This window comes from Thermobia domestica, chromosome 7 (genome assembly GCF_964235325.1).
Source record: "Thermobia domestica chromosome 7, izTheDome1.hap1.1, whole genome shotgun sequence".
NCBI lineage: Eukaryota > Metazoa > Arthropoda > Insecta > Zygentoma > Lepismatidae > Thermobia > Thermobia domestica.
The window spans coordinates 252,483,520-252,508,791 of NC_137460.1; the positions used below are offsets into that span (position 1 = coordinate 252,483,520).

Here is a 25,272-nt window from a genome sequence, read left to right on the forward strand (position 1 = left end):
CTACTAACGATTTTTTTTAAAAATGATATTGAGTAAGCTGTGGGTGCGGGTGAGGAGTAGTGTATTAATTGTTTATTTGAAAAGTTTTCAGCCATCTTTAGAGTGATGAAAAACTTTCCTTGTAAACCATAAAACTTTTCTCCCAATATTTTAGCAAAATCGTTTCAGTTGTGAGCTCTCTTAAGGTTTTACATATGATATTCTACTCATGCTCCTTCGTTCATAACAAGGCAATTTTGTATATACACTTAGTGTTATATTTTCCTGTTATAGTTTTGCCTATTTACTCGTTCTTAGTATGTAGCTCCTGACAAATTTGCAGAAGGTTTCAATTAAAATTCAACATTGTTGGTAACTTCTGAATGAATTGTAAAACCATAAATACAGTAAAGTATGCTGTCATGCTTAATGTTTGTTCACTTCTGACGTATTAATTTTGTAACTGTTACATTTCAAACCTTCACTGAAACATGTTCTACAGATTGATACATAGAAGCGATTGATATATTCTAAGAAAGTTATCTTTTCGTATATTGTCAACGCTGTTTCTACTTCTGGATTCTCTATCCTTATATACTATTTCGTTAATTGATAAAATTTTGCATTCAACGCAGTGTTGAGAACTGAAATACCTTTGTTCATTTGAAGATGTAACAACGTTTCAAATCTGATCTTGTGAATTACTACATTAGAGAAATGAATACGAGATATTACGCATGTTGAATAAGAGTTTATTCGTAATTTTGGAACATGACTCTTTAGATACTTCTAGCACTAAGTTAACATTTTATATGAAGGAATTATAGTTGTTTCTGAGATTAGAAAATGTGGCAAATAGTCATGACCATACTAGCCACGAAGTTTACAAAGCGAAATACTTGCCACACGAAATCTCATGTTATATTAATATTAATATATTAATAGTCTTGATAGGAACAAAATTATTTTATTATACGATATAATGTATTATGCAAATAAAGTATTCGTTGGAAATCTTTGCTACAGTAATATTTAAAATAGCTGATACTCCAGTACAACATATCTTTCCAAACCCAAATAGATGTTTTATATGATTTTGTTTAAACTTGTGGGTAGACTATAATTTCTGAATATCAGTTTTTGACAAATACAATTTTATTTTCCATTAAATCTATTGCAATATTTACAAAAAGATAAATTCTTTTGTCCATGATTTACCATTTCTTAAGTGAAAAAAATGGAACACAACCAGATGACTGTTGCTGATGTTCATAATATACGTCCCGAAGTACCAAACACCTAAGATATATTTAAAAGATTACTGGTTTCTCATCACTAATGTGCAATTAGATGAGATTTCAAAGCAGATTTCTTTTTGAATTGCATTCCACATGAATCACACGAAAAAGTTTTTACATGACTTAAAATATGATTTTCCAAAGCAAATTTTGTAGATAACTTTTTAAAACAATAGTGGCAAGTAAAACGTTTCTCACCAAAATGGGTTAAGAAATGCCTTTTAAGATAAGATTTACTACTAAACTTCCTTCCACATTTTTGACACATATAATTTTTTTCACTTGTGTGAATTATCATGTGTCTTCGTAAGATTTGCTTCTGAAGGAAGCATTGACCACATTCTTCACAGAAATAAGATTTCTCACCTGCATGTATTTGCTTGTGTGTCGTCAAGCCCGTTTTCTGACTGAAAAGTTTACCACATATATCACAGGAGAAAGCTTTCTTTTCTCTGTGTATAAAAAGGTGATTTCTTAAAACATGTTTAGAAACGAAATTGTTACCACACACATCGCATGTATAAAGGTTTTCGCGTTGGTGAATTTTCGAATGATTCCTCAAATACGATTTACTAATGAAGCCCTTACCACATACATCACAAAAATGAGTTTTCTCATTTACATGAGTAATCATGTGCCTTCGTAACTCTTTTCTTAGAAAGAAACTTTTTCCACATTCATTACAGCAATGACTTTTCTTATCTGTATGAGTTTTTATATGCGTTATCATATCATTTCTACGTATATACCCTTTCCCGCAGTGGTAGCAAACATATGGTTTCTCTCCGATGTGAAATTTCATATGAAGTTTGAGGCGTTTTTCAACCAAAAATTTCTTGCCGCACTCTTGGCATACATGAGTATACTCATTAAAATGAGTTAACAAGTGAAGATTAAGTTCATGCTTAAATGCGAATTTTCTTCCGCATTGATTACAAGCAAATCTAAAAACACCTGTGTGAATTACCATATGACCTTCCAAAAGACCTTTTGCAGAAAACATTTTTCCACACTCCTGGCAACAAAAAGGTTTTAGACCTAAATGTGTTCTTCTGTGTTTCTGTAAATATGATTTTGTCTTGAACCCCTTCCCACATAGCTGGCAAAATTCGGTTTTCTCTTCAGCATGTATTTTCAAATGATAATTGAGAACTGATTGAAAAACAAACTTCCTTCCACATTTATGGCAACAGTAAGGCTTCACACCAGTATGTAATGAAATGTGGTATCTCAAGGTAACTCTCTCTCTGAACGTTTTACCACATTCATCGCAAGAAAATGGTCTCTCTCCAGTGTGAATTGATAAATGCCGTCTCAAGCCTGATTTTGTAGAGAACTTTAAACCACAACTTTGACAGCAATGAGCTTTTTCACCTGTGTGAGTAATAATGTGTTCTTTTAGGTTGTACTTGTTTCTAAACTGTTTTCCACAATCCTGGCATGCAACTTGTCCTCCATTTGTACATCTTAGTTTAGAATTTATGAAAGATGTTCTGAAAGAATCATTGTAAGATAAATGATTTGTCCTAAAAATACCGTAAAATATACCATTACTGTATTATTTTTCAGAATATTCCAAAAGCATTGGATATACTATTAATATTCCCTATGAGTTCGATATTATGCATGCGCTCCCCAGGGGTTCCTTCGTATCACAATGCTGAAGATTTAATACACATAAAGGAAATAAATCTGGGAGTGCTTGGATTTCTTCCGAATTCGTCAATAAAACTGCTGTTCGAGTCTTAAATCTTAAATGAATTCATCTTAGTATTACATAGTATTTGTTTTTAGTATTCTAATCATCCCTATCCTTTATGGATGAGGTTCCCCAACGATTAGAAAGTGGAAAATTGTAGACACCTCAAGCATTAAACTACTTTCCTTTTATTTAAGTAACAATTTAATCAGGAAAATTATTTGTTTCAAAGAGTTTGTGTTATAGAACGAATATCCAGCTTCAAATGCATAAAAATTACAAAAAAACAAAATTGAGAGAAGGAATAAAAAATTAGATCGGAAAGCTATCATAGGGCCGATTGAATGACACGGTCATTTTTTCTTGCGGTTATATTCGTTGGGAGCTGAAAGCTGTTTCGAAAATTTGAAATAATTAGGTATAACACGAAAAGAACACAGAATGTCGTCAGATTAATAGGCTTTACTCTGGAGCACAGCTTACAAAATGAATGCCATTTATAAAATGAGTTCATAGACCTTCAGACAAAGTGTTCACTGCTTATAAACTATAAATAGCTAAAAGTATAAATGTGAAACAAAAAGTGACATGGGGAATTCTCTTAGGGCGCACTGAATGGATAGTGCTGTTTGTACTATACGGTCCGCTATATTATATCACTAGGGGTCAGTTAAAACTTTATATCCTTTCATATATTATAGAAAGTATCAAGACAATAGAAGTTTCAGAGATATTGACTGGGTCATCATTGATTAAATGGTCACAACTTTGTGTGAGTTCACAGGGAGATAAGGTGCTTGATAACTAGAAACCACAAAAGGGTGAGGATAAAAGAATCAAACCTAAATGAGGTAGCGAAATGACACTAGGCACAACGACTAGAGATTGATATTTGTCCGATAGTGCGCCCTTGATATGGAGAGTTGAAGTGGACTCGATGTAAATGAAAAGATGAAGAAAAACGAATAGGAATTTTTCTTCAAAAATTTCACTTTCATACAACACCTGTACGTGATCTGAACTGTTATGATATCTAGTTTGGTTTCTACAGTTTTCTGTATCATGTGTTAACAACTGTTAACCGTATGACATTCCCTTAACACAATTTTGTTTGATCATTTGGCCTTCAGTGTTGGTGATTTATAAGCAGTACGCATTTTACCAGAATGTCGAAGAACATGTAATTAAATGGTGAATATTTTGCAAACGCTTCCACACATCAAAAAAAATTTTAATGATGTTCTTTGTTTTCTCGTGATCTCTAAAATAATTTATCAAATGAAACCTATTCGCACTTAATATATTCGTAGAAATATCAATGCTTCATGAAAACGAACCCTGAAAGAAAAACAATATTGTCCATTCACTTTGCCTATTGGATCGGTACCAATGTATATTTTATTTATAACATTTTTACGAAAATCATATTACGCACTGTTATTAACTCATTTCGTCATGGATGTATTATCAGTACAGAAAATCTGGAACTGTTTCCTTTGCTTAATTTTGTGTATTTTCCTCTACAGTTGTTGGTTAAATTTTCGGAAATTTCATAATTTATACCATATATTTTGTGAAAAATTGAAAATCTTTTTGGTGTGTCTTAAATAATTATTGTTTGATAAATGTTTGCTTATTGGATGGGTATATGAAACAAAAGTAATAATTAAACTCAAATACAAATTTTAAAAAAATGTCGAGTTATTAAGAAAGCTTGTTAGGGGTAGTAGGATACATGCATCTTAGGTTTTCACGGTATTTTCAAGTCAATGTTTGCACTTCTGAACCAATAAGTTACACGATGGTAATGAAAGAGAGATAAATAAAAGCATCTCAATGTTGCTTGTTTCTTAGAATATATACACTCATGTCCAAAATTATTGTCGCATGTCTATAAATGTATTGTTGAAGGAATATAATTTGATAACGAATTTGCCCAGTATTTCTTATAATGTTAGTATGTGTATAATCGTCAAACACATGTATGTGTTAAATATCATGCCAAAAGAGCAGTAAATAAGGACAATAAAACGAAAATAAAACTTTTTTGTCCTTTTAGCAACAGCTTGTTTTACCCACTCTAATTTTCGAATTTATAATTATTTTCCTATGGAATTTACCACAAATATATATTTCTCCATTATACACACAGTGTCAGTATTAAAAGAACCCTGGAAAATCATTATCAAATTATATTCTTACAAGAAGACTGTTATAAATATGTGACAATCATTTTGGACATAACTGTACATACAAATATGTTGCGTGTTTTCTCGTATATTCTCGTATCGTAAATATGTGTAGTAGATAGTATGGAATTAAATAGATTCAGAAACAGGCATAAAATAAATATGATCGCAACTAAGACTTAATTTGAAAATTTAAAACTTCCAATCAATTTCTGTGAGTCAGTTATTCAAATATCTGTATCTAACAACCATACTTTCCAATTCTATATTCGAGAAAAATACTTGAAAACATCTTTTCAAATATCATGTGCTTGCCTAGATCACAATCCTTAACTTAATTACGATCCTTTGATTTAGAAAAACGGTATTTTGTGCTATTAGAGGCTTTCTTTTGTTTTCAGTAGTAGGATGGTTGTAACGAAGTAAATACAGCAGAAAAAATGCAACTGAAGCAACTAAAAAAAATGTAGAAAATATTCATGAAAAACTCCCAAAAAAGAGACGAATGCATGCGTACCTGGCTTCCTTTGAACTCCGATCTATCTCTCGACAATCACTTCCTTTCATGTAAGCTTCGGTTCTTGCATTATCAATAATGCCAGGCATGTTACTTGATTCCCCTGTATTATGTCTAAATCTTTTGCCTTCTGACTCCAAGCATTTGCTATCACAATTGATGCGATTAGTGTTCGTAGTTAAATCTGATATTGATAAGCGCCTGACCAGACATACCGCATTTGAGGATAATTTCCAATCTGCTATTCCATCATGCTTATAGCCAGCTAAACCGATTTCAAATTTACGCACAGAAGATTTATCAAACATAGATGTTTTAACGCTATTATATTCTCTTGTTTCATTTCTTAGTATATCCTTACATTCCATACCTGACGCAGAAAACCGAACATTAGAAATACTATTAGAAAGGTTATAATCAAAATCCTTAAAACATTTATTTTCTGCTTCCATTTCGACTTTATTCGAAGAATTGTTGAAATAATAGAAATGCTGTTTAATTCAAGAACTTTGACAGTCTGAAGACTCCATAAAGAATTCTGAAAAAAAAACACAAAATTATGATTAATTTGTTTACTGCTATTTATAATATATACTAGTTATTTATTATATGTAAGATCATTACGAAATAAATTATAAATAGCACGAAAAACTTTCTTATTCGAAAGTAGATTTAACTAATTATAACGCTTAATTATAACGTTAAATAATATCTTTGTGAAACAAATCTCTCAGTTTTACGTCCCACGAGTATGCAGATTAGGCTAAAGGAGGCGGTGATTGAGAAACGAATGAAATGAAGAAAGTGCGAGGAAACGGGAGAACCCCGAGAAAACCCACGAGAACGGTATTGTCCACCACAAAGTCCTGGAGCGAGTTGCGATCAAACCACGGACCCCAAGTACAGAGGCAAACGCTTTACTACTGAGCCACTCCGCCCCCACCCGCGCCAATAATAATATCAATGTGTAGATGGTATATCTACGTTTTAAATATACAACAGTATTTCCTTGTCACATTTATATGCAGGAAGATAAATTGTTCGAAAGCAAAACCACAAAAAAATATTTTATACATGAGAAATATAGTCTCCTCACTATCTTGTTTTCAGCTGTATTCTGTTATATAACAGAAAACAAATCGCTCGTGGAAAACTTACTTCAATGAAAGGTAGAGAAATGTATCATCAATGTACTCTTATTCTTTTCAAATAGAACAAATGATTCTAGAGTAACTGAAACTAAGCAAAACTTGAATATAAGCACTACACTTTAGAACAATTATATGATCAGAAACTAATATGGGTAAAAATAGATATGTAAGAATATCATGTTTGAGATGCGTCAATTGAAATTTGTATCGAATAATCAAGTAAAACACTACCAAGTTCTAGGCGACATTTTACCACTTAAAAATGGAAAGAAAGTTCTATATATATGAAGTTCAGTATCACTGAATCACAAAGCACGCACAATGTAATCGCTAATCACAAGTAAAGTATTACACATTAAATTTCAAATGCTTATCAAAAGTAAAAAGAAAAAATGCAACAATTTAAATAGGATGAACAAAAACTATTAAAACATTAATCTTCCGTCAAAGGACTGTGTTTCACCACTGCAACAGTTCATTAGCAGGTGAGGAAGTGTGAACTGACATACTGTAGCTACTAGTTATACCGTGTAGTACTGCCATAAAGTAGAGGAGGAGAGTGCAAGTAAGTAACAATACATTTGGGAAAGAAGAATAGTTGCGTGGATCAAGAGTGAAAGCGCACGTGGAAGCAATACAACAACAATGGCGGTGTTCGTGAAATTGACTCTGTACCACAGATGTAAACTATGCTCTGATACTTCAGACATTTCGGGTTCCTGAAGTGTCATGTAGCTGTTGTGTTCTTTGCATCATTGTTCTATATTTATTTATGAAAGTAACAAAATGCCACAATTTAAAAAGGATGGAAAAAACTAGTGAAACAGGACTTTGTTTCACTTGTCAGCGGACTGTTGTAACGATCCCGTTACTATGAGTTGGAAAAGAAGAAAATAACTGAAAAACTATAAAAAGAGAAGAAAAGAAATGTTGATGATTATGCGATATTGATGATTATATTTCTCTGATTTGTAAAAATTAATAAGATTTTGTAACCTTCCTTTTTTGTTGCTTTTTTTTAAAAAAAAGCAAAGGAAATGAAGAGAATCTATTTATGATTGTAGTGAGTGAGTGAGAGAAATACATTCCTTTACTGTTGGTTAGTTCAAGGTCGCTTGCGCGGTAGGAGACGTGCCTTATCGTAGCGCCGTTGTCCTTCGAGGGAGCTCGCAGCCTTCTCGGCTGCGAACTAACCCATGAATCCCGATGGAAGGCGGACGTTTCTGCAGTCTACGAGCAGGCGGATAAATTTTCCTCGATGTCGAAAGATGGGACGCGTGTCTTATTCGTTTGGCTTACTTTGTGGTGTCTGCTATTTCCTGTGTTAAGTTACAGTTGGAAGGAGTTAATTCACAAGAATAAAAGTGCAAGCTGTGTTGTGTTGCGTGATTTTCTTTCTTTTTTTTTAAAAAAAAGGAAAAATAGTGATACGAGTGTTCCAAACGGAAGGTTGGTGTTTGACCATATGAATTTGTGGAATCTAAGTAAGATTGAAAGGGTATGATTATGCTCTGTGGCTTTCCCAGTGTTCCGAATGGTGCTCGAAGTATTAAGTGAAATTTTGTGATTGCTTAAGTTTCCATATTTTTACGTCAGACAAGTTTGTCCTGTTTTCAGGAGCCAATGGGCATTTGATGGTTTCAAACTGTAACGTATATATCTGTATAGTTGACCTAAGTCTTGGTCGATAGGTCGCTTTTTCTTTTCGGCGACAAAACCATCGTATTTTTAAAGAGAGTGATTAAATGGTGGAACTTCCATGTGGGTCACTCACGGCATGGAACAGTTGATTTGCAACTGAGTAAAGATAACTCTGTTCTTGGCTATTGCTTTAAAAATAGCATGTTATTAATGTACCAATACTCGTAATATCCAGAATCTATAGTGGTTGTTCGGTTGGTGGAATGGTAATGTGAGATATTCGAGTGAGAACAGAGGTTTACTCCCCATTCAACGTTGGAACGCATGGTCTTACAATAGAATTATATTCTTTGCAATCGTAGTAACGACCACTCTCTTGGTCTGATTGTCTGACGGAACGGTGGAATGATAATGTGGAAAGGCGAGTGAGAGCATTTCAATTTGATGAAACCAGACCTAAGTTCGGTCATAGTGGTTTTAGTAAGCCTAGAAACAAGAACGTGACTTCGTTATTTTCAATTGAAGTTAGTTTAGTTGAATGGTGGAACAATAATGTTGGAGATTGAGGTGAGAGTAGTGGTTGATGTCACTAAGTAAGAGACATTGTACCTTATCCTGGTTTTTGTCTCGTAGTTTTCACTGAGGATTTATACAGTGACTCTCGATGTTTGTGGTCCGAGAGAGCCGACTGGATCAGTGAACAAATTAGTTACATTCCGACATTTACGTTTTCAGACCTAAGCATTGGTCTTTGAACTAATTTCTTGAACACAGCCAAAGCACATTTATTCTTGTAATCAGATACAGGACGGACGACATGCAGACAGAGATCGAGGCGTAAAAACCAAAGAAAAGTAACATAAAGAAGAATATAATAGGTGAGTGTATATTAATATATATTTCAGTTGATTGTCCTTTGTTTGTGTTTTGTGTCTGTGTGTTGTCATATTCAATTCCAATAGAGTTGAGTAATAGATTATTTCCTTGAATCGCGTTAATAATTTCAAGGATACGATTGATAATTCAGCATTTCATTTTGGTAAGCGGGCTAAAACCCGATGCGTATGATATTGTTTATAATCTACTTTATTTTTCAGCATTAATTAATGCGATTAAGACTGTAGTTAATCCATATAGTTTTTTGAACGATTTGAGATTTAGACTGTTATCTGCTATTGTAGGCGAACGATGCGGTGAGGCACGGCAATCCAAATTTGATATACTTGTTAAAAGTAAAAAGAAAAAAACGCAACAATTTAAATAGGATGAACAAAAACTATTGAAACATTAATCTCCTGTCAAAGGACTGTGTTTCACCACTGCAACAGTTCATTAGCAGGTGAGGAAGTGTGAACTGACATACTGTAGCTAGTAGTTATACCGTGTAGTACTGCCATAAAGTAGAGGAGGAGAGTGCAAGTAAGTAACAATATATTTGGGAAAGAAGAATAGTTGCGTGGATCAATAGTGAAAGCGCACGTCGAAGCAATACAACAACAATGGCGATGTTCGTGAAATTGACTCTGTACCACAGATGTAAACTATGCTCTGATACTTCAGACATTTCGGGTTCCTGAAGTGTCATGTAGCTGTTGTGTTCTTTGCATCGTTGTTCTATATTTATTTATGAAAGTAACAAAATGCCACAATTTAAAAAGGATGGAAAAAACTAGTGAAACAGGACTTTGTTTCATTTGTCAGCGGACTGTGTTTAGCCACTACACGAGTTCAGTAACAGATGAGTAAATGTGAATTGACGCAGTGTAACTAGTAGTTATAGCGATTAATGGTCGAAATACAGTTGGACATACGTATGGCATAAACGTGAGTACATGAAACACGAACTAGCTTCTGCTACGTGACCCATATAGAGCACGAATCCTATTTAACTGAGTCAGACATGGCGAAGCTAGTGGACCTGTGCATTAGCGTGCAAGTATACCCGAAGGGAGCAGGTCCGTCAGCGATGGTTGGTATTCGCGTAAGCTAGGATAACGAAAAGATGTAGGTTTTGGCAATAATAACAGTGTCAGTACTACCTGCCGTGGTCTCATACTAGCAACGCTCAAATTGTAAACAAAAATATAAGGTCCGTATACTGTGCAGAAATATACCATTGTTGAAAAATTGCATCTAATAGAGTCATCCTTCATATGCATTCCCCTTTTTTATCCGTCGTAAAGCACCTGTAATTACGACGGATAAAATACACACTAGTACCCGTACATTGGCAAACATTCAGCTTTGCAATTAATTCTTTTGACTGCAGAAATTTGTTTCTTATAAACATGTCTTTTTATGCAAACTATTGAATCTTACCTCTAAATCTTTCAATATGTGATGCGGCAAAGCGATACCAGTACCCAAAAATAGTACAAAAAAATAGTAAATTAGGTTAGGTTAGATGGTACTTCTCCTTTCGTTAGTTTCAATTCATTTCCACACATGCGATAAAGTATGCGCCAATTTAGTAGACAATACTCTTCACACAATTTCAGCAAATGACCATCGTAACTTTTATAGGTAATTGTTTACAAAAGCTACTTCTCATCTCCCGTGCACGTGGATAGTTCTTACTGTTGCACTAACTACACAAATGACTTTATATCATGTACAAGTGGCAATAGAACACACAAAAAATACAGGTGTGAATACAGCGTGAGGTGGGTTTGTTATGTGTTGTATTACCACTTGTACACCAAATATAACCATTTTTGTAGATTGTACAAAAGTAAGAAGTATCCGCGTGCACGGGACATGCAATATTTTCAAATCCTCCCACAAATAGTCATACATAAACACATTGTGCGCGAAGTCCGTATATATACGGACCGCGTTGTCCTTCTAGACGCGACGTCCGTATTTATACGAATCAAAGAATTGTGTTATATATGGCCCCCAAATCCCTATGTAAATGGATTTCGTTATAAGGATATCGTCTCTAGGGCTTGTTTTCAGATTTTTACCAGAAGATGGCAGTATAGTTGCACGAAACGTGGCGGGAAATAAGTTATGTTCCGGGGTTGGCAAAAACCATGGTTTTTATTGAAGAAACCAAAAAAACGTGTTTTTTGTTTAAACCACTTTTTTTTTGGTTTAAATAGTTTGCTCTATATACTCATATCATATATGGACAGAAATAAGTTTGTTTCGCCTTGATGTTATTATGCAACAACCGGGTTATGCTGGAAGGGGTCACATAAGCTTAAAACGGAATAAAAACCGCTTCTCCAGTTACATCCGAGAGAAACTGTCCTCCATTTGAACACGGAACCAGGAGTAATTGGCCACAAATGCGATACGTCTGCCGACTCACTCACAAAGGAATCCTGATAAAAAAAAAAAAAATACGTTGTACTGATCTTTACATGCTTCTTAATATAACTGTCAAGATTTATTTCAAAAGGACAAAAAGATAAACAGTTGAGCAAGTGAAACCATTATACACAGTTACATATGGACAATTTCATAGTAGTACGGAGTACAGAGGACTAATTTATTTCAAATTAGTTAACAACGACTTTTATTGGTCCAAATTAAAGAAATAGGACTTAATTTGCATATCAGTAAGAAAAGTGATTAAAGATACGAATTATTTGAGTCCACTTTGGCTCACACTCATTTATACATAAATAGATACCAAAGATACTTCTCATTTCACTAAATGCCTCTCGCGGAGTCTGTATGACACCCCCCCGCGCACACACACACAAAGTACGGCATTTCTATGTATTTTATCAATAGTGAACATTGAAACGAAAGAATAGTTAGAATTTTTCTTTGATTGCAATTACATAACAATAATAACAACTACAAAAAAATCACGACGCAAACATTTATAAACTTATAAAAAAAGTTGGTTTTATAGTATAATCTTTTTGAGTAATGAATGTGGAATTTAGGTCTTTAAATAATACGAATAATATACGTAAGTGAAACCGTGATAACCTACAAATGTGTGTTCATCAATATTTTACAAACATTTACACTTTTACGAACATTTTTCGTTTTTTGGTTTAAACCACCTTGTTTTAAAGCAGACAACCCTGTTATGTTCCACACTCGTTTTTGTTGCTTATATTCGTGCACTGTTATACAGACAGGTTCTATACCGGTGTGCCACTGACAAAAACTTTAGAAACTATGCAGAGAGGGTTTGTTGGGAATACCTATGAAACAACGAAAGAAGTACAGGTCGCTAAATTGAAGAAAAGTGAGCAAATATACAGAAGGCAAGGAAAAACCCTAGTGATGAAATGGATGGATAAACGTGACGTATTGATGTTATCCACAAGGAGCACGTTAGGTGTGGGGTTTTTAACAAATAAAAAAGAAATATAGACAGAGAAATCAACATCAGTAATGGATTATATTTCCAACAAAAATGGAGTTGACCTCTCGGATCAAAAATTATTATATGTTGTTATCAAACACAAAAAACACGAAATGGTAGAAACGGCTTGCTAACATGATTTTGATGGAAGTGGTTAATCTGGTGATTGTGCACAACATACTTGAATCACAGAAAATATATGTTTGGAATTTTATTCGTAGGCTATGCTCACAGTCAATGGAACCAAGGAGTGCGACAGTAAAAACACTATTAGCACGAAAATTGGCCGCCTAGTTGAACGTCCTTTGCAGAAAAGTTACCGTCAGCAAAGTCCAGACGGATGACAAGACAAAGATGCATAGTATGCACTGCAGAAGGAAACCAAAGGGACAGAATGTAAAAAAGGACATCACGCATTATTGCCCAGAATGCAACGTTTGTCTATTTCAACTTATTTCACACACACACACACACACAAACACAAAAACATATCATTTACAACTGCGGAGATCTACGAAATACCGATAGACTTTGACAATACTTTTTGTGCACGCTATGTTTTGTCTTTGGTGAAAAAGCGAATACAATTCTGATATGCATCACACAATATTTTACGTTTCGTGACATGCATTTTGATTGTACAAATAATGCTATTGTACTCAGTTTGTATCTTTGTAATAATTATATTGATGTCTATATTTTTTTTTCAAACTCAGAAAATAGTTCCTTTCAAAAATATCGCAAATATGCCGATATCAAATATATCGAAAAAATAACCAGGCTTATTGCTCAAACAAGAACTACACTTTATTATTTTAACAAAATTTTATATATTATTTCATTTATCGCTACTGTATGATAGTTTGAAAACTGCCAAAATCCTTATAGAGCGAGAAAAGGACGGTGCTAACTGCCTCTGCGCTCAAAGTGTTAAGTACAAGGCCACATTATTATTCTTCCCATACGATATACAAACATATATTGCTAGAAAAACACCTTAAGTACAAGGACAAATTCCAAGAATGAAATAAAAAAAGAGAGGAAGTACCAGGCGGAAATACTTTCACATTAAATACAAGGGCAAAAATCTTTGAGTGTTACGTCCCACGTATATGCCGGTTAGGGTGAAGGAGACCGTGATGAAGAGTAATGAATGAAATGGTGAAATGAAGTGAGAGGAAACGGGAGAACCCAGAGGAAAACCACGCACACGGTGTTTTTTCACCACAAATTTCACGTGGTGGGGGCTGAGATCGAACCAGGGGCCTCAAACACCAGAGATGAACGCTCTACCACTGAGCCACAGCGGCCCAAATGTACAAGGGCAATATTTTTCTGAATACATTATAGAAAACAAATTAAGTACAAGGGCAAATTTCAGGAATTCAACGAAAAAGAGAATAAGGTCCAGGAAGCATTCATTTTCACATACCTCAAATCGTTGGTGCGTATATGCGAGCAACAGAAAGTCGCGAAACCGTGTTGCGAGGGAATATATTATTTTTTTAATAAAGGAGGCCAGAGATCCAATAAAATGGTGTCTTTTGTTTCCGATAATTCTTCCCATACAGAAAACATTGATCGGTAATTTTAACCAAGAAATAGAAACCACGCTAAATGTTAATGCTTAGAATGACCTACTCAGAAGTATAGAAGTGCTTAGCGTTACAAGGCTGTAAAAATTCAAAATGTGACATGCTGTTTGTATTTTATTGACCTAAAATAATAATTCGTAACATGTGAAGAATGATGTACTTAGTCCTTTATAAAAACATCACCAACAAACGAAATTGAGAGTCCCACCTTACAACTGTCTCAGCGACGGCCATCGGCATATAAAGCAAGTGATGATTTCTGTTGTGTATTTCAGAAGTAAAGCATCACGGGCAATAGCCAATGGTGATATTCCGCGCGGTGTTGCCGGATCATGGACTCCCCTTTCCCTTCTCGCTCTTCCTCCAGTTGAGATGATGGCACATACATTTGCAACATTATTCGCAATGTAAATATACTATTCCAGCAAACTCAACAATTTTGACTGTGCATCCTAGAAGTATATATAACAACTAAATTACTTACCTATTAACTTTTCCAGTGGATATGCTAAACACTCGTCTTCAACACTACTTTCACTATCGTCTATGTCAGTTAATATTTCGTCATTGTCTGAATATGAGTCTTGTAAATTTATTATCATGGGCCAAAAAAAAATATGTAAACACAAAAAAAAATTCTTCGTGCCTGATTTCGTAGCACTTTATTTTTTATTTTAATTTTTTTTTTAAAAGAAAGCTCCGCACTTGTACTCGGTTTGCTTGAAGACATTGTCAACTATAATTTTGGAGAAGAAACGAACTGCCACGAAAGAAAGTAACCCAGACACTGATGAATTCTGTTTATGCTAGAAGAGAAGTTACGTTCCAACACAACCAGTATCTTTGTTTCCTTCTCAGTTTTCATAACAAACAACATTCTTGAGCTTGGTCTAGGTCACACAAAAATAATCCGTCTGATTCCTAAGCAAGTCCATATAATCGAGTTTGTTTTGGGTTACGATAATTTACGACACCATTCAGACGCCTGGTGCTTTTGAATCCCTGCTGGAGGAGGAAAGAGGGAATAAGTGGTCGCATATATGTAAGGTAGTGAAATCTGAAGGGGAAAGAAAACATACTGCGTTGTTTCTGTCGAGTAAGGAAGAATTTATCCCGAAGTAAATTTCAAAACAATATTACAAACTTCCCATACTTTGTTCTTACGATGTTAGGCATATATATATATATAGCCACGGGGGAAAAGGGGGCCCTGTCTTTCCAAACTATTTCCAACTCCAAAATGAGGTTCGTGGTATGTGTTTAATAAACTTATTTAATAGTTAATGCAAATGAGGGACGTTTATAATAAAATATGAAAATTAAAAAAAAAATCAAACATCATCAATACGGTTTCTGTACCTAATTAAAACAACTAAAATTAACCATATGCTTTATATTCTCATTTCCCTAACTGGGAGCACACCGTATGAACTCTCTATTATATTAATGCATAATAATATCTGAGTTGATATTTTTTCGAGTTTTCTTTTTCCTTTATTGTTTTAACCCATATAATTACAAAGTCAGATAAACAGACTGCTATAAACAGCATTTGTTTTCTTATGAATAGGTTATGAATCATCTACAATCCGGTTTTCAACCTAGTACTGTCAAGATCCATCTTTTGATAAGGTAGCATCGTGAAAATATAACATGTGTATAGTATGTATGGTGAGTTAAAATGCTTTCATATTCTGAAGGAGATCATTTGTTCTCTTTTAAATGTGTGAAAAGCTTTCCTCCCCCTGAAAGTAATGTTCCCCTAGAACAACCTGCTGGTTACACCCATTATTATTCTGTAATAAAAGTTGACTTCTATTTCCAAATTGAAGAAAAATCCACGCGGGACTCATCGCTCGTTTTGCTAATTGTTTTATATGGAAACCTTTAAAAGCGTGTATCATAACAACCAGTTGACATAAAAAGATGTAGTTTTCACGTATGTGTTCGTAATTCTTTTCTCTACTACGTAAAGTGAGCAGTTTATGTGCTAATACAATATTTCTAGTAAGCGCCTCTGGTATTGTCAAGATTCGCAGTAGCGCGAGAAGTCAGCGTGCAGGACTGCTTGTCGCGAATTGTCAACACCGCACAAAGCCAATTGGACGCCGCGTGAAGCCAACTCAAGGCCATGCCGCTTATCATTAGAAATCTGCTATAATATAATATTGAATACTGTATGCACACAAAATTATCACAGATTAAGTAACATAGAAGACACTCAAATCACTACTATACACACACCAATAAAAATCGGAATTTTTACAACTTAAGTTTCATGTGGGAGCATCCTGACGAGCAGACCTGCCATTTTCTCTTTCCTCAGTAACTGCTGTCGCCACCTACATCAGTGTGCGCTGACCTATCTACAAGTTGCATTCACTCGCGTCAAATCGAACATTTGAAACGCGCAACTCGTGAAAACAATCAAACAGTAGGACAGAGGAAACCAGGTACGCTTTGTCTTCTTCTCCAATAACTTATGAACTAATTCCAAGTAACTTTGTTACCTACTTGCTAATATCCTAGAGAGTCAATCAATAATTCCCAAAAGTATGGCGTTTCTCCTCCTTTCCAAACGGGAAGTAGCTCTTGTAAACTTGAACCCTTTTATTTAACTCGAGAAAGCTTAAACACGATGTCTCTTAATCTTCTCATTTACGGACAACTTCCAAGCTATATTCGACACCAATAAATCGTAACAAGCGTGTCTTTCCGCCAAATAGTCCCTTCGGCCATCACGTACAGCCTGGCTTACAAATAAATACTTCAATTCACTCTGTCAATTTCCTAAAATTGGTTCGACGATAGAGCACTTAACCCATTACACTTCATATAGTAACACGTATCACTTAGAAAACCAGTTTGTCAGTCTTTACTTTTGTTTACGCGTATACCATCACAGCTGACGCGTCAGCTTCTTCGAACGGACTTCCGAGCTAACATGAGGCCGCCAGCTTCGCCTTTCCTTCATTAGGTTCAGTGATGCCAATTGAAAGGAAATTTCCCTTGGCGCAGGGAAATTTTGAGTAAATTTTGGAGAAAAGGGAAAAAGGGAAATTGCTTGTGATCTCTCAATATTGCAGGGAAATTTGAACCTCTCTTCAATCATTTATAGATTGAATGTATTTACGTATCTGATTAATCTAATTAAAATTCAGTATAAATTCAACATCCTTTTTGTTCCAAACATAATTCGTTGCACATATTTCACATAAAATCTTACAAGTTATCTTGCTTTGCATTCGTTAATATTTATCAACATTACACATCGATCAACATATTCAGTTAAATTCGAAATATTACAACAATGCTTATTTAAAATCTTTTATCAAAATTAATCTTCCCATTGTTGAATTAAATGCAATGCAATAAGATGAAATTTTTCTCAATTAAATTATCATTCCAACTATTATAACAGTTTGGTTTGGATTCGTGTTCGGGACGTGATGTGTTGGTGTGTTTGCTGTTTAATCCGTAGCTCTGGCTTACGTTTCTTGCAACTGTTAAAACGATCTGAAGTGTTATATCACCAACATAACATACTGTTAAGTGGTAACAGAATGGAAGACGGTAGTCGTTCGCGTGAATCTGCAGGAACTCCAGTGTAAAACGGGCAAAAAGAAATGAACTCTCTCCGGAGGAGAAAGTTCCTCGTAAGCAGTTTAAAAAATTTAGACCTGAATGGATGCAAGACCCGCAATTTCAAAATTGGCTGCAGCCAGTGAAGGATTGTGATCTGAAGTACAGATGTGTTGCTTGCAATGTTGTACTAAATTGTGGGAAAAGTGATCTTGAAAAACATTCTCGAGAACAAAAGCATGCCTCTAATATGAAAAGCTTGCGCTCCGTGCAATCGTTGAAAGATTTTGTGCAAACATCAAAGCCAAACGATACATCTGAAGCCGTGAAAAGTGCGGAAATTAAAATTGCAGCATTCTTCGCTGAGTACAACGTTGCCCTCCAGGTGGTTGACCATCTTATACCACTTCTGAATGATGTATTTCATGACTCCGGAATTGCGAAAAACATTAAATTAAGGAGGTCAAAATGTACTGTGATAGTAAAAAATGTGTTGGCCCCGGGCCGAAACAGAACGGATTGCTGAAAACTTAAAGCAAGTCCCCTTTTCTATTCTCGTGGATGAAAGCACTGATATTTTTGTCAAAAAATGTTGTGTGTTATGGCCCAATACGTTTCACCATTTAATGGTCGAGTCCAAACCAAGTTACTGGAGTTAGTCAAGTTGGACGCAAAAGATTGTTCAGTAAATGCCATTTATTCCGCTTTCTGTGAAGGTTTGCGGGAGAAAGACATCCCCCTAAAGAACATTATCGGCTTGGCGTGCCATGGTGCAAACTTGATGGTGGGTACGAACATATCGTTTTCCCCATTGTTAAAGAATTACTGCCTGAAGTGAATAATGATGAAGAGCATTTATCACTCTATTCCGCTAGTTTCTAGCAAGGCATGCGAAAAACTATCGCGAGCTCTGGAGAAATTGCTTTGCGCTATTTCTATATATATATCAGGAGGTTCGAAGCGATGCGCAGTGTTGGCCGAGTTTCAGGAGTACATGAAAGTTAAGATAAAAAGTATTTTGAAAGTGTCCGAAACCAGGTGGTTATCCCCTCATCAGTGCATTATAAGGCTACTGGGAAATTGGACAGTGCTTCAAAATTACTCCCAACTAGCTGTATTTGAGGACAAACTGAAGAGTTCCGAATTAATTTTAAATGAACTGAACAATTTTTATACGAAAGCATGTTTCTTTTTTCTAAACTATGCTCTAAATTTTTTCAACTCCTTTAATGCACATTTCAATCCCGGAAGGTTTTGATTCCATTTCTTGCAGGAAACTCAAGCAAATTATTTCGAACACTAGGCCAAAATTTTTTGCAAGCTGAATTAGTACACCAATATAACATAAATGTTTCAAACCCAAGAAATCTTCTGCCCTTAGATGAAGTATTTCTGGGCAAGAATGCGAAGATTTTATGCTTGAATTACCTAAAGAAGGTGTGAAAGCTATTAGGCTTCGCTGTCTTGATTTTTATATTGAGGCTACAACAGAGATACAAGCACGGCTTCCACCTGATTCGCCACTGTTTAATGAAATGGAATTTTTGAGCGCGGATGTAGCTCTCGATTCAAAAGAGAAAAAAAAAGCCAATAGGTATCGGGCATTTCGAAGTCATTTTTCTGAATACCTTGATGGCAGCGATTTGATTGCAGAATGGAGGCGTCCCCCGCATAAATTAAACGATGAAAAGAGAGCACTCGAAAGGATAAATCAACAGACGAAATGTGGTTTCGTTTTTCTCGAATCAAACATTTTTGAAGGCAATCCACAATTTCGGAAAATTGGCATCATTAGTACTAACATTGCCTCACTCAAATGCTGAAGCTGAGCGTGTGTTCAGCATTGTAACAGGCGTAAAATGTAAAAAAAAAAAAAAAAAAAAAAAAGGAACTAGCTAAGCTCTGAAGTCATGAACGCAGTAGCCGTAGGTGAGAACTAAAACGATTAAAAATACGTTTACTAAATACAGTACTTGAACGGCTTGGATGAAGGGAAATTTTGTCCGGAAAAGGGAAATTCTGAGGCTTGTGAAGGGAAAACGACTTTGAAGGAATTGGCATCACTGATTTGGTTGGACAGCGTTCGCGGTTTTTATTGTCCACGTAGCTTGCGTGCCTGTGATTGGTATGTTTTTCACTATAACTTTAGGACACATGTCCGGGCACTGTACATACTCAAATCGTTAAAGAATTCTAGTTGTTATACAGGTAGCCTCCTTATATTTAATCTGTGGTAAGTACGATATTGTCATGTCGCCCGCCGCAAATCCTTTGGAAAACATTAAGAAGGAAATAAGTGGATTATAATATTTTAATAGATATTTCAAATTGTGTGCCTTGACTTCAGCGCAATTGGGTAGAGATTTATTGTATAAATCCATGCCGAAATTTATTACATATACTATTCGTTCTCAGTAAATCAACTCTCTGTGACTTACACAAGCATTTTTGATATGTAGATTTACCTTCCTTTATGCAGCTCCACTTTATGGGGCTACAGTATACCTAGGTACAGGAGCCTCCTCATTAGTATTATTGTGTGAAAGTCACTAAGCAAATTTTGCTGACCTGGTCACTAAAAAGACGAATGCTACCTGATTCAAAATGAGGATGCTTCCGGTTACTGTACTCATAAAAATGGTTGATGTAAAATGCTGCATATTATATTTAAAAAAGAAAAAAATAGCATTACCTTTTGATTATGTATACTAAGGACTTTAGTTAGTAGTATCCCGATAGTTTTCACTTCTTGCACATTTGTGATTCAAAATAAGTTAGCACTATTCTAAAGTAAATTTCGTTACGTAAATTTCTTAACTCTCTTGGCTTCGGTGGTTGAAGCACGCGCGATTGCGAGATGTTACAATCGAACGTTTCGATTGTTTGAACCTCTCGAAACATTTCGATTGGGATTTCGTTAACGAGAGGTTCTTAGCGAAATGTTCTTACCGAGATGTTTCCAACGAAATGTTTCGTTTAGATGTGGCATCTATTCTTGTACTGGACAATCGAAGTCTTAAGGGAGGGGTTCTAAACTAGATGTACGAAGGGCGGACATTTCTGCTAGTCTATATACATGGGTGGCGAATAGGGGTGCCAAGATGGAGCAGTTGTCCTCGCACTTTTTTTGAAGTAACCACTTAATGTATATAGTTTCATTTGGAAATGCAAAGTTTTTGTATGTATTACTGGTTTATAGAAAAAAAATGATGCCATATAATATTTGCCATTGCATGAGTACGTATTGGTTATTTGACGTCTTGCGAAGTTAAGAAACCTGCAGAAATTGCGTTTTATTTGCAATTATAAGCAATTAGTATTACAATTGAGTATTTCTTTAAATGTCGTTGGATATGCTTGTAGTATTTACTGTCTTTCACTTTCTAAGAGTAATAACATGCATTTAATGGCACGTAGTAGATATCCCCTCCGATAGATGGCCGAGTCAGCAAAAAATTATCTTGTTTTCCTAGAAATCGATATCATTTCCTGGAATTGGGAGGCAAGTTTCGACAAGCCTATAGTTGCTATGTTCATAGCCTTTTGCGGCTACCACAGGAGCGCGTGGGAAAATGTTGATTTGTGAGAATAGACTGTTGCTATGTTCATAGTCTTGGACGCCTATGTTCATGTAGAAACAAGATGAAACATGCCTTTTTCGTGTTCTTGTCGTTTATTGGCTAATAATTTGAATCCCCTAACCCCCCACCCCTCCTGCGAAGAGCGTAAGCGGAACGTATGAGCTTGTGTAAATCATTCTGTTAGCAGCTGTTGCAAAGGAAGAAACGTCAAAATTTAAATATGTCATCGTCAATGAGTTCATTAGATAAGCTTAATAAGCCATCAATGGTACCCTTTACAAAAATGTGAGATTTGGAGATTGGAGTACCATTTCGTATTGTAAACTGTGAGATAATTACAACGGTATATGGCAGGAAGGCATGTCTGACATTTGAAGGAGGCAAAAAGTGATTTTACCTGGACGTTGTACTGAAAAATTGGAAGCAGATAATGGTGCATTATTAACGTATTTACAAAGTGGGAATGTCTGTTTAATATATAAAGGAATGAAGATTAATGTATCTGGACGTAACATGCACGATCTTGAATTTACTGAACTGGTTTACTCATCGTAAGTGTATGGTAGCATGTACAAACAAGATGAAACATGAATTTTCCTCTTCGCCACCTTCCTCTTCATGCATACACAGTCATCTGTATCCATAGTGTCGTAATTCTGTGCTGGGCAGCGACTGGAGGAACATGTCTTTGAGTGCTTGTGTATCAACTATGGACACCAAGAAAGAGTACTTGTTAAATGTTGAATATGGACTTAATTCAACGAAAACCAAATTAATTTGTATTGGACTGGAGAGTGATACATTTGAACCAGTGATTCGTGTTGGCAAAGGACTTGTGTTTGGAGTGGAGTTAAATTTGGCATAGTGGGAGAAACTTGTACATTTGACCCCATTTGTTACGAACTATTTAAATTCTCAAGTGGAAATTACATTTATAAAATCTCTTGGTCGAAAAAACGAACTGGTGGTGCGAAAACTAATGGGTGAAAAATTAGCGATGTTAGAGAAGAAAGAAACACTTCATGCTCCTCGAAACACTGTGTACTTAACTTCAAGTGATTGGCTTTATTTCTTGGAAATATTACCATGTATTGAACATGCTGTGAAAAACAGTAAAGTTTGTAGTGGTGTGCTACGTGAATATTTTGACTTGTGTACAGATACTATTCGTAATCATGTACAATTGCAGTGTCTTACATGCAGAGGACTTGCCGGAATACATACCTGTGTAGATTAACAGAGTATTATTAATGGTATGAACATCAGTTTTCCAAGTGTCTCTCTTGATAAGAACAGTGATGTGAACATTGATGGTGAACGATTAAAATTGGAAATGAAAGTATTTTGCAAACAAAAACTCATAGATTCAATTATGGCTGATTTATTTGATAGTGTATCGACACAGCAATGGTGGGGGGAAACCCATACTCAACCTTCGGAGTGTATCAATGAAGTGAACGTCTCTTCATAAAGAAGAAGAAAATTGATTTGTTTTTTCATGTATACTAAACAAAGCAATATCAAATGTAATAAAAATATATATATAGTGAAAGTGAAATGTTTTATTTCTTTGTTTTGTGTTCGGTTCGCACAAATCAATATGATAGGATTTTTAATTTTTTATAAGAAAAAAATGCTAACATATTTTTTCCTCGTATACTATAAGTGATACGTATAATAATAATAATAATAGTCACAATGAATTCAAATTCTTGAAATGAATGTTAAAATAAAAATTACCATTTGAAATTATTATTATTATACAACTTTGTCTTAAGTATGATACTACTTTTTTATTTTTTAAAAAAACGTACTAAAATAATTAATATTAAAATTTTAAAAACAAAAGTCCTATCATAATAATAATATTGAATTCACATACTTGATTGAATTAACGAAAGAATAACTGATAAAGTATTTGAATTCATTATTATTATGTAGTTATGTGATTACATCATTGTATTTAAAAAATCAGTTTTAGAATCTTTTTTTTTAAAAACACTATGAAATTCTTTAATTCAATGACTTAAAAATATGTTTTATGATATGTGTATTTAATTACATAATTCATCATAAAACATATTTATTTATTAGGAAACGGAAAAAATAAGAAACAAGACATTTGTTTTCAAAGAGAAAAAAGAATACAAAGTATTTATTGCTGATGAAACTATTTACACAATTAAAACGACGGTAAGTATAGTACATTTTTGAAAGAACGTTAGATTTTTTTCATTGTTCAGGTGATGCTAACTTTACAGCTGCCGTATACTGTTCACTGATGCTGTCTATACATAGTTCAATTAATGTTACTACTGCTGTTGATGATGGTGATGAAAAGTAGATAGAAGTCATACTGTACAATGATGATGTCCATACACACGATGACGTTCTTTTACTCTCTGAAATGAAATAAAATTGAAAAACATAACTTAAAATTTATTTTATCTATAATCATGAACAAATAAAACAACAAATAATAATATATACAAACACATTATAATGAAGAAGAAGAAGAAGAATGAAGACATGTTCACCTGTAAAAGTAAATACAGCAAGTGACGATCAATTTTTCTGCAGTTGATGAGAAAGTGTAATGAAATTCATTTAAGAACTTTCCTTTAGCTGTAAAGCATAGGAAAACATATGAATAATGACCACATAGGGACAATTTCACACTTTGAATTTGTTTATTATTAAATGTATAAGAAATGGAATTTCTACGTAGAAATTGAATATGTTGCATTACATATGGAGGAAATCCAAACGTATCAAAGTAGTGGGCACGTCCGTCAGTTTGAATATATACGGAAATCTAGTGTGTGCCAAGTTTGTTCGAGGGATCTGTATTTAGGATGATAGCTGCAGGTAGTGGAACATGTTCTGGTAATTGGTTGGCTGAATATACGCCAACGAAATGATTGTAAAATAAAGAATTTGTTTGCAAAGCATTCAATAAATCTAGTGTAGAGGACATCATGTATAAAAATGCAGGCATGTACATATATGATATGATATCAAATAACGTACCTTTAAAAATCCATGATGATGTGCCTCTGATGATCCACTTCTAAGAGAGATTGGAATTCTCCATACGTTATACATGAGACAGGTGCTGGTAGAGGCTTCGTAAAATGAACTTCCAGACGAACACAGCCGTGAAGTATAAGGTTCCAATGCTGCACAGCGCTGGCTTCTCCATCTTGAGTAATATCGAAAAAAAGATAGTGTACCCTTGAGGAAAGGCAAGGCGGGGAATATTGTTGCCATGATTGGAAAAGTGAATACCTGATCCACAGAATAAGGTATGATATGAGGAAACATAGAGGTTGTTTTCGAAATTTGGTTGTAATGGCTTTGAAGGTACAGGTTTTTCATCAATGTATAGAGAGGAGAAATTGATGTCAAAATGTTTGAAATGAAATGGATTTGAAGTTATTGTTCCTGTATGGGCATCATTTTGTGTAAACGCCACAATCACTCGAGTTGGTAATACTCCCATAAATAAATTATCAATTGTTTTTGATTGAAGATCCTTTGGAATGACGAATGACTTCATTTGCACTCTTGTGAGAGGATATTTGGCTGTTGTTGAATGTAGAAGCTTGTTTTGTGCTGGTTATATTGTAGGACTAGCATTAATCTTTTTAATATGTAAAGCAGCGTCTAAAATATTCACTTTAGCCTCAACAGACGTATCACCAGCG

The 25,272-nt window shown here is 34.8% G+C and overlaps 1 protein-coding gene across 5 annotated transcripts; it reads right to left on the reverse strand.

Annotated features, from left to right (window-relative positions):
• Positions 1–703: 703 nt before the first annotated feature.
• On the reverse strand, positions 704–20,831 carry LOC145690819 (uncharacterized). 5 transcript variants are annotated; one of them, XM_081766121.1, is made up of 3 exons: positions 20,677–20,831; positions 5,683–6,220; positions 704–2,770 (listed from the first exon to the last, which is right to left on the reverse strand). In XM_081766121.1, the coding sequence occupies exons 2-3, from the start codon at positions 6,132–6,134 to the stop codon at positions 1,315–1,317; spliced, it is 1,908 nt and encodes a 635-aa protein (XP_081622247.1). In that variant the 5' UTR covers positions 6,135–6,220; positions 20,677–20,831; the 3' UTR covers positions 704–1,314. The 5 variants fall into 5 exon arrangements, with proteins under 5 accessions (XP_081622247.1, XP_081622249.1, XP_081622251.1 ...); XM_081766123.1 differs by lacking the exon at positions 20,677–20,831 and adding an exon at positions 20,450–20,596; XM_081766125.1 differs by lacking the exon at positions 20,677–20,831 and adding an exon at positions 20,423–20,590.
• Between the last annotated feature and the right edge of the window lie 4,441 nt (positions 20,832–25,272).

Bases quoted from the DNA above. Each gene is read 5' to 3' on its own strand.
- LOC145690819 (XM_081766121.1), bottom strand. From the start codon at position 6,134: ATGGAAGCAGAAAATAAATGTTTTAAGGATTTTGATTATAACCTTTCT. The intron at 2,771-5,682 runs GTACGCATGCAT...TGATTCTTTCAG, and splicing joins CGGAGTTCAAAGGAAGCCAG to AACATCTTTCATAAATTCTA.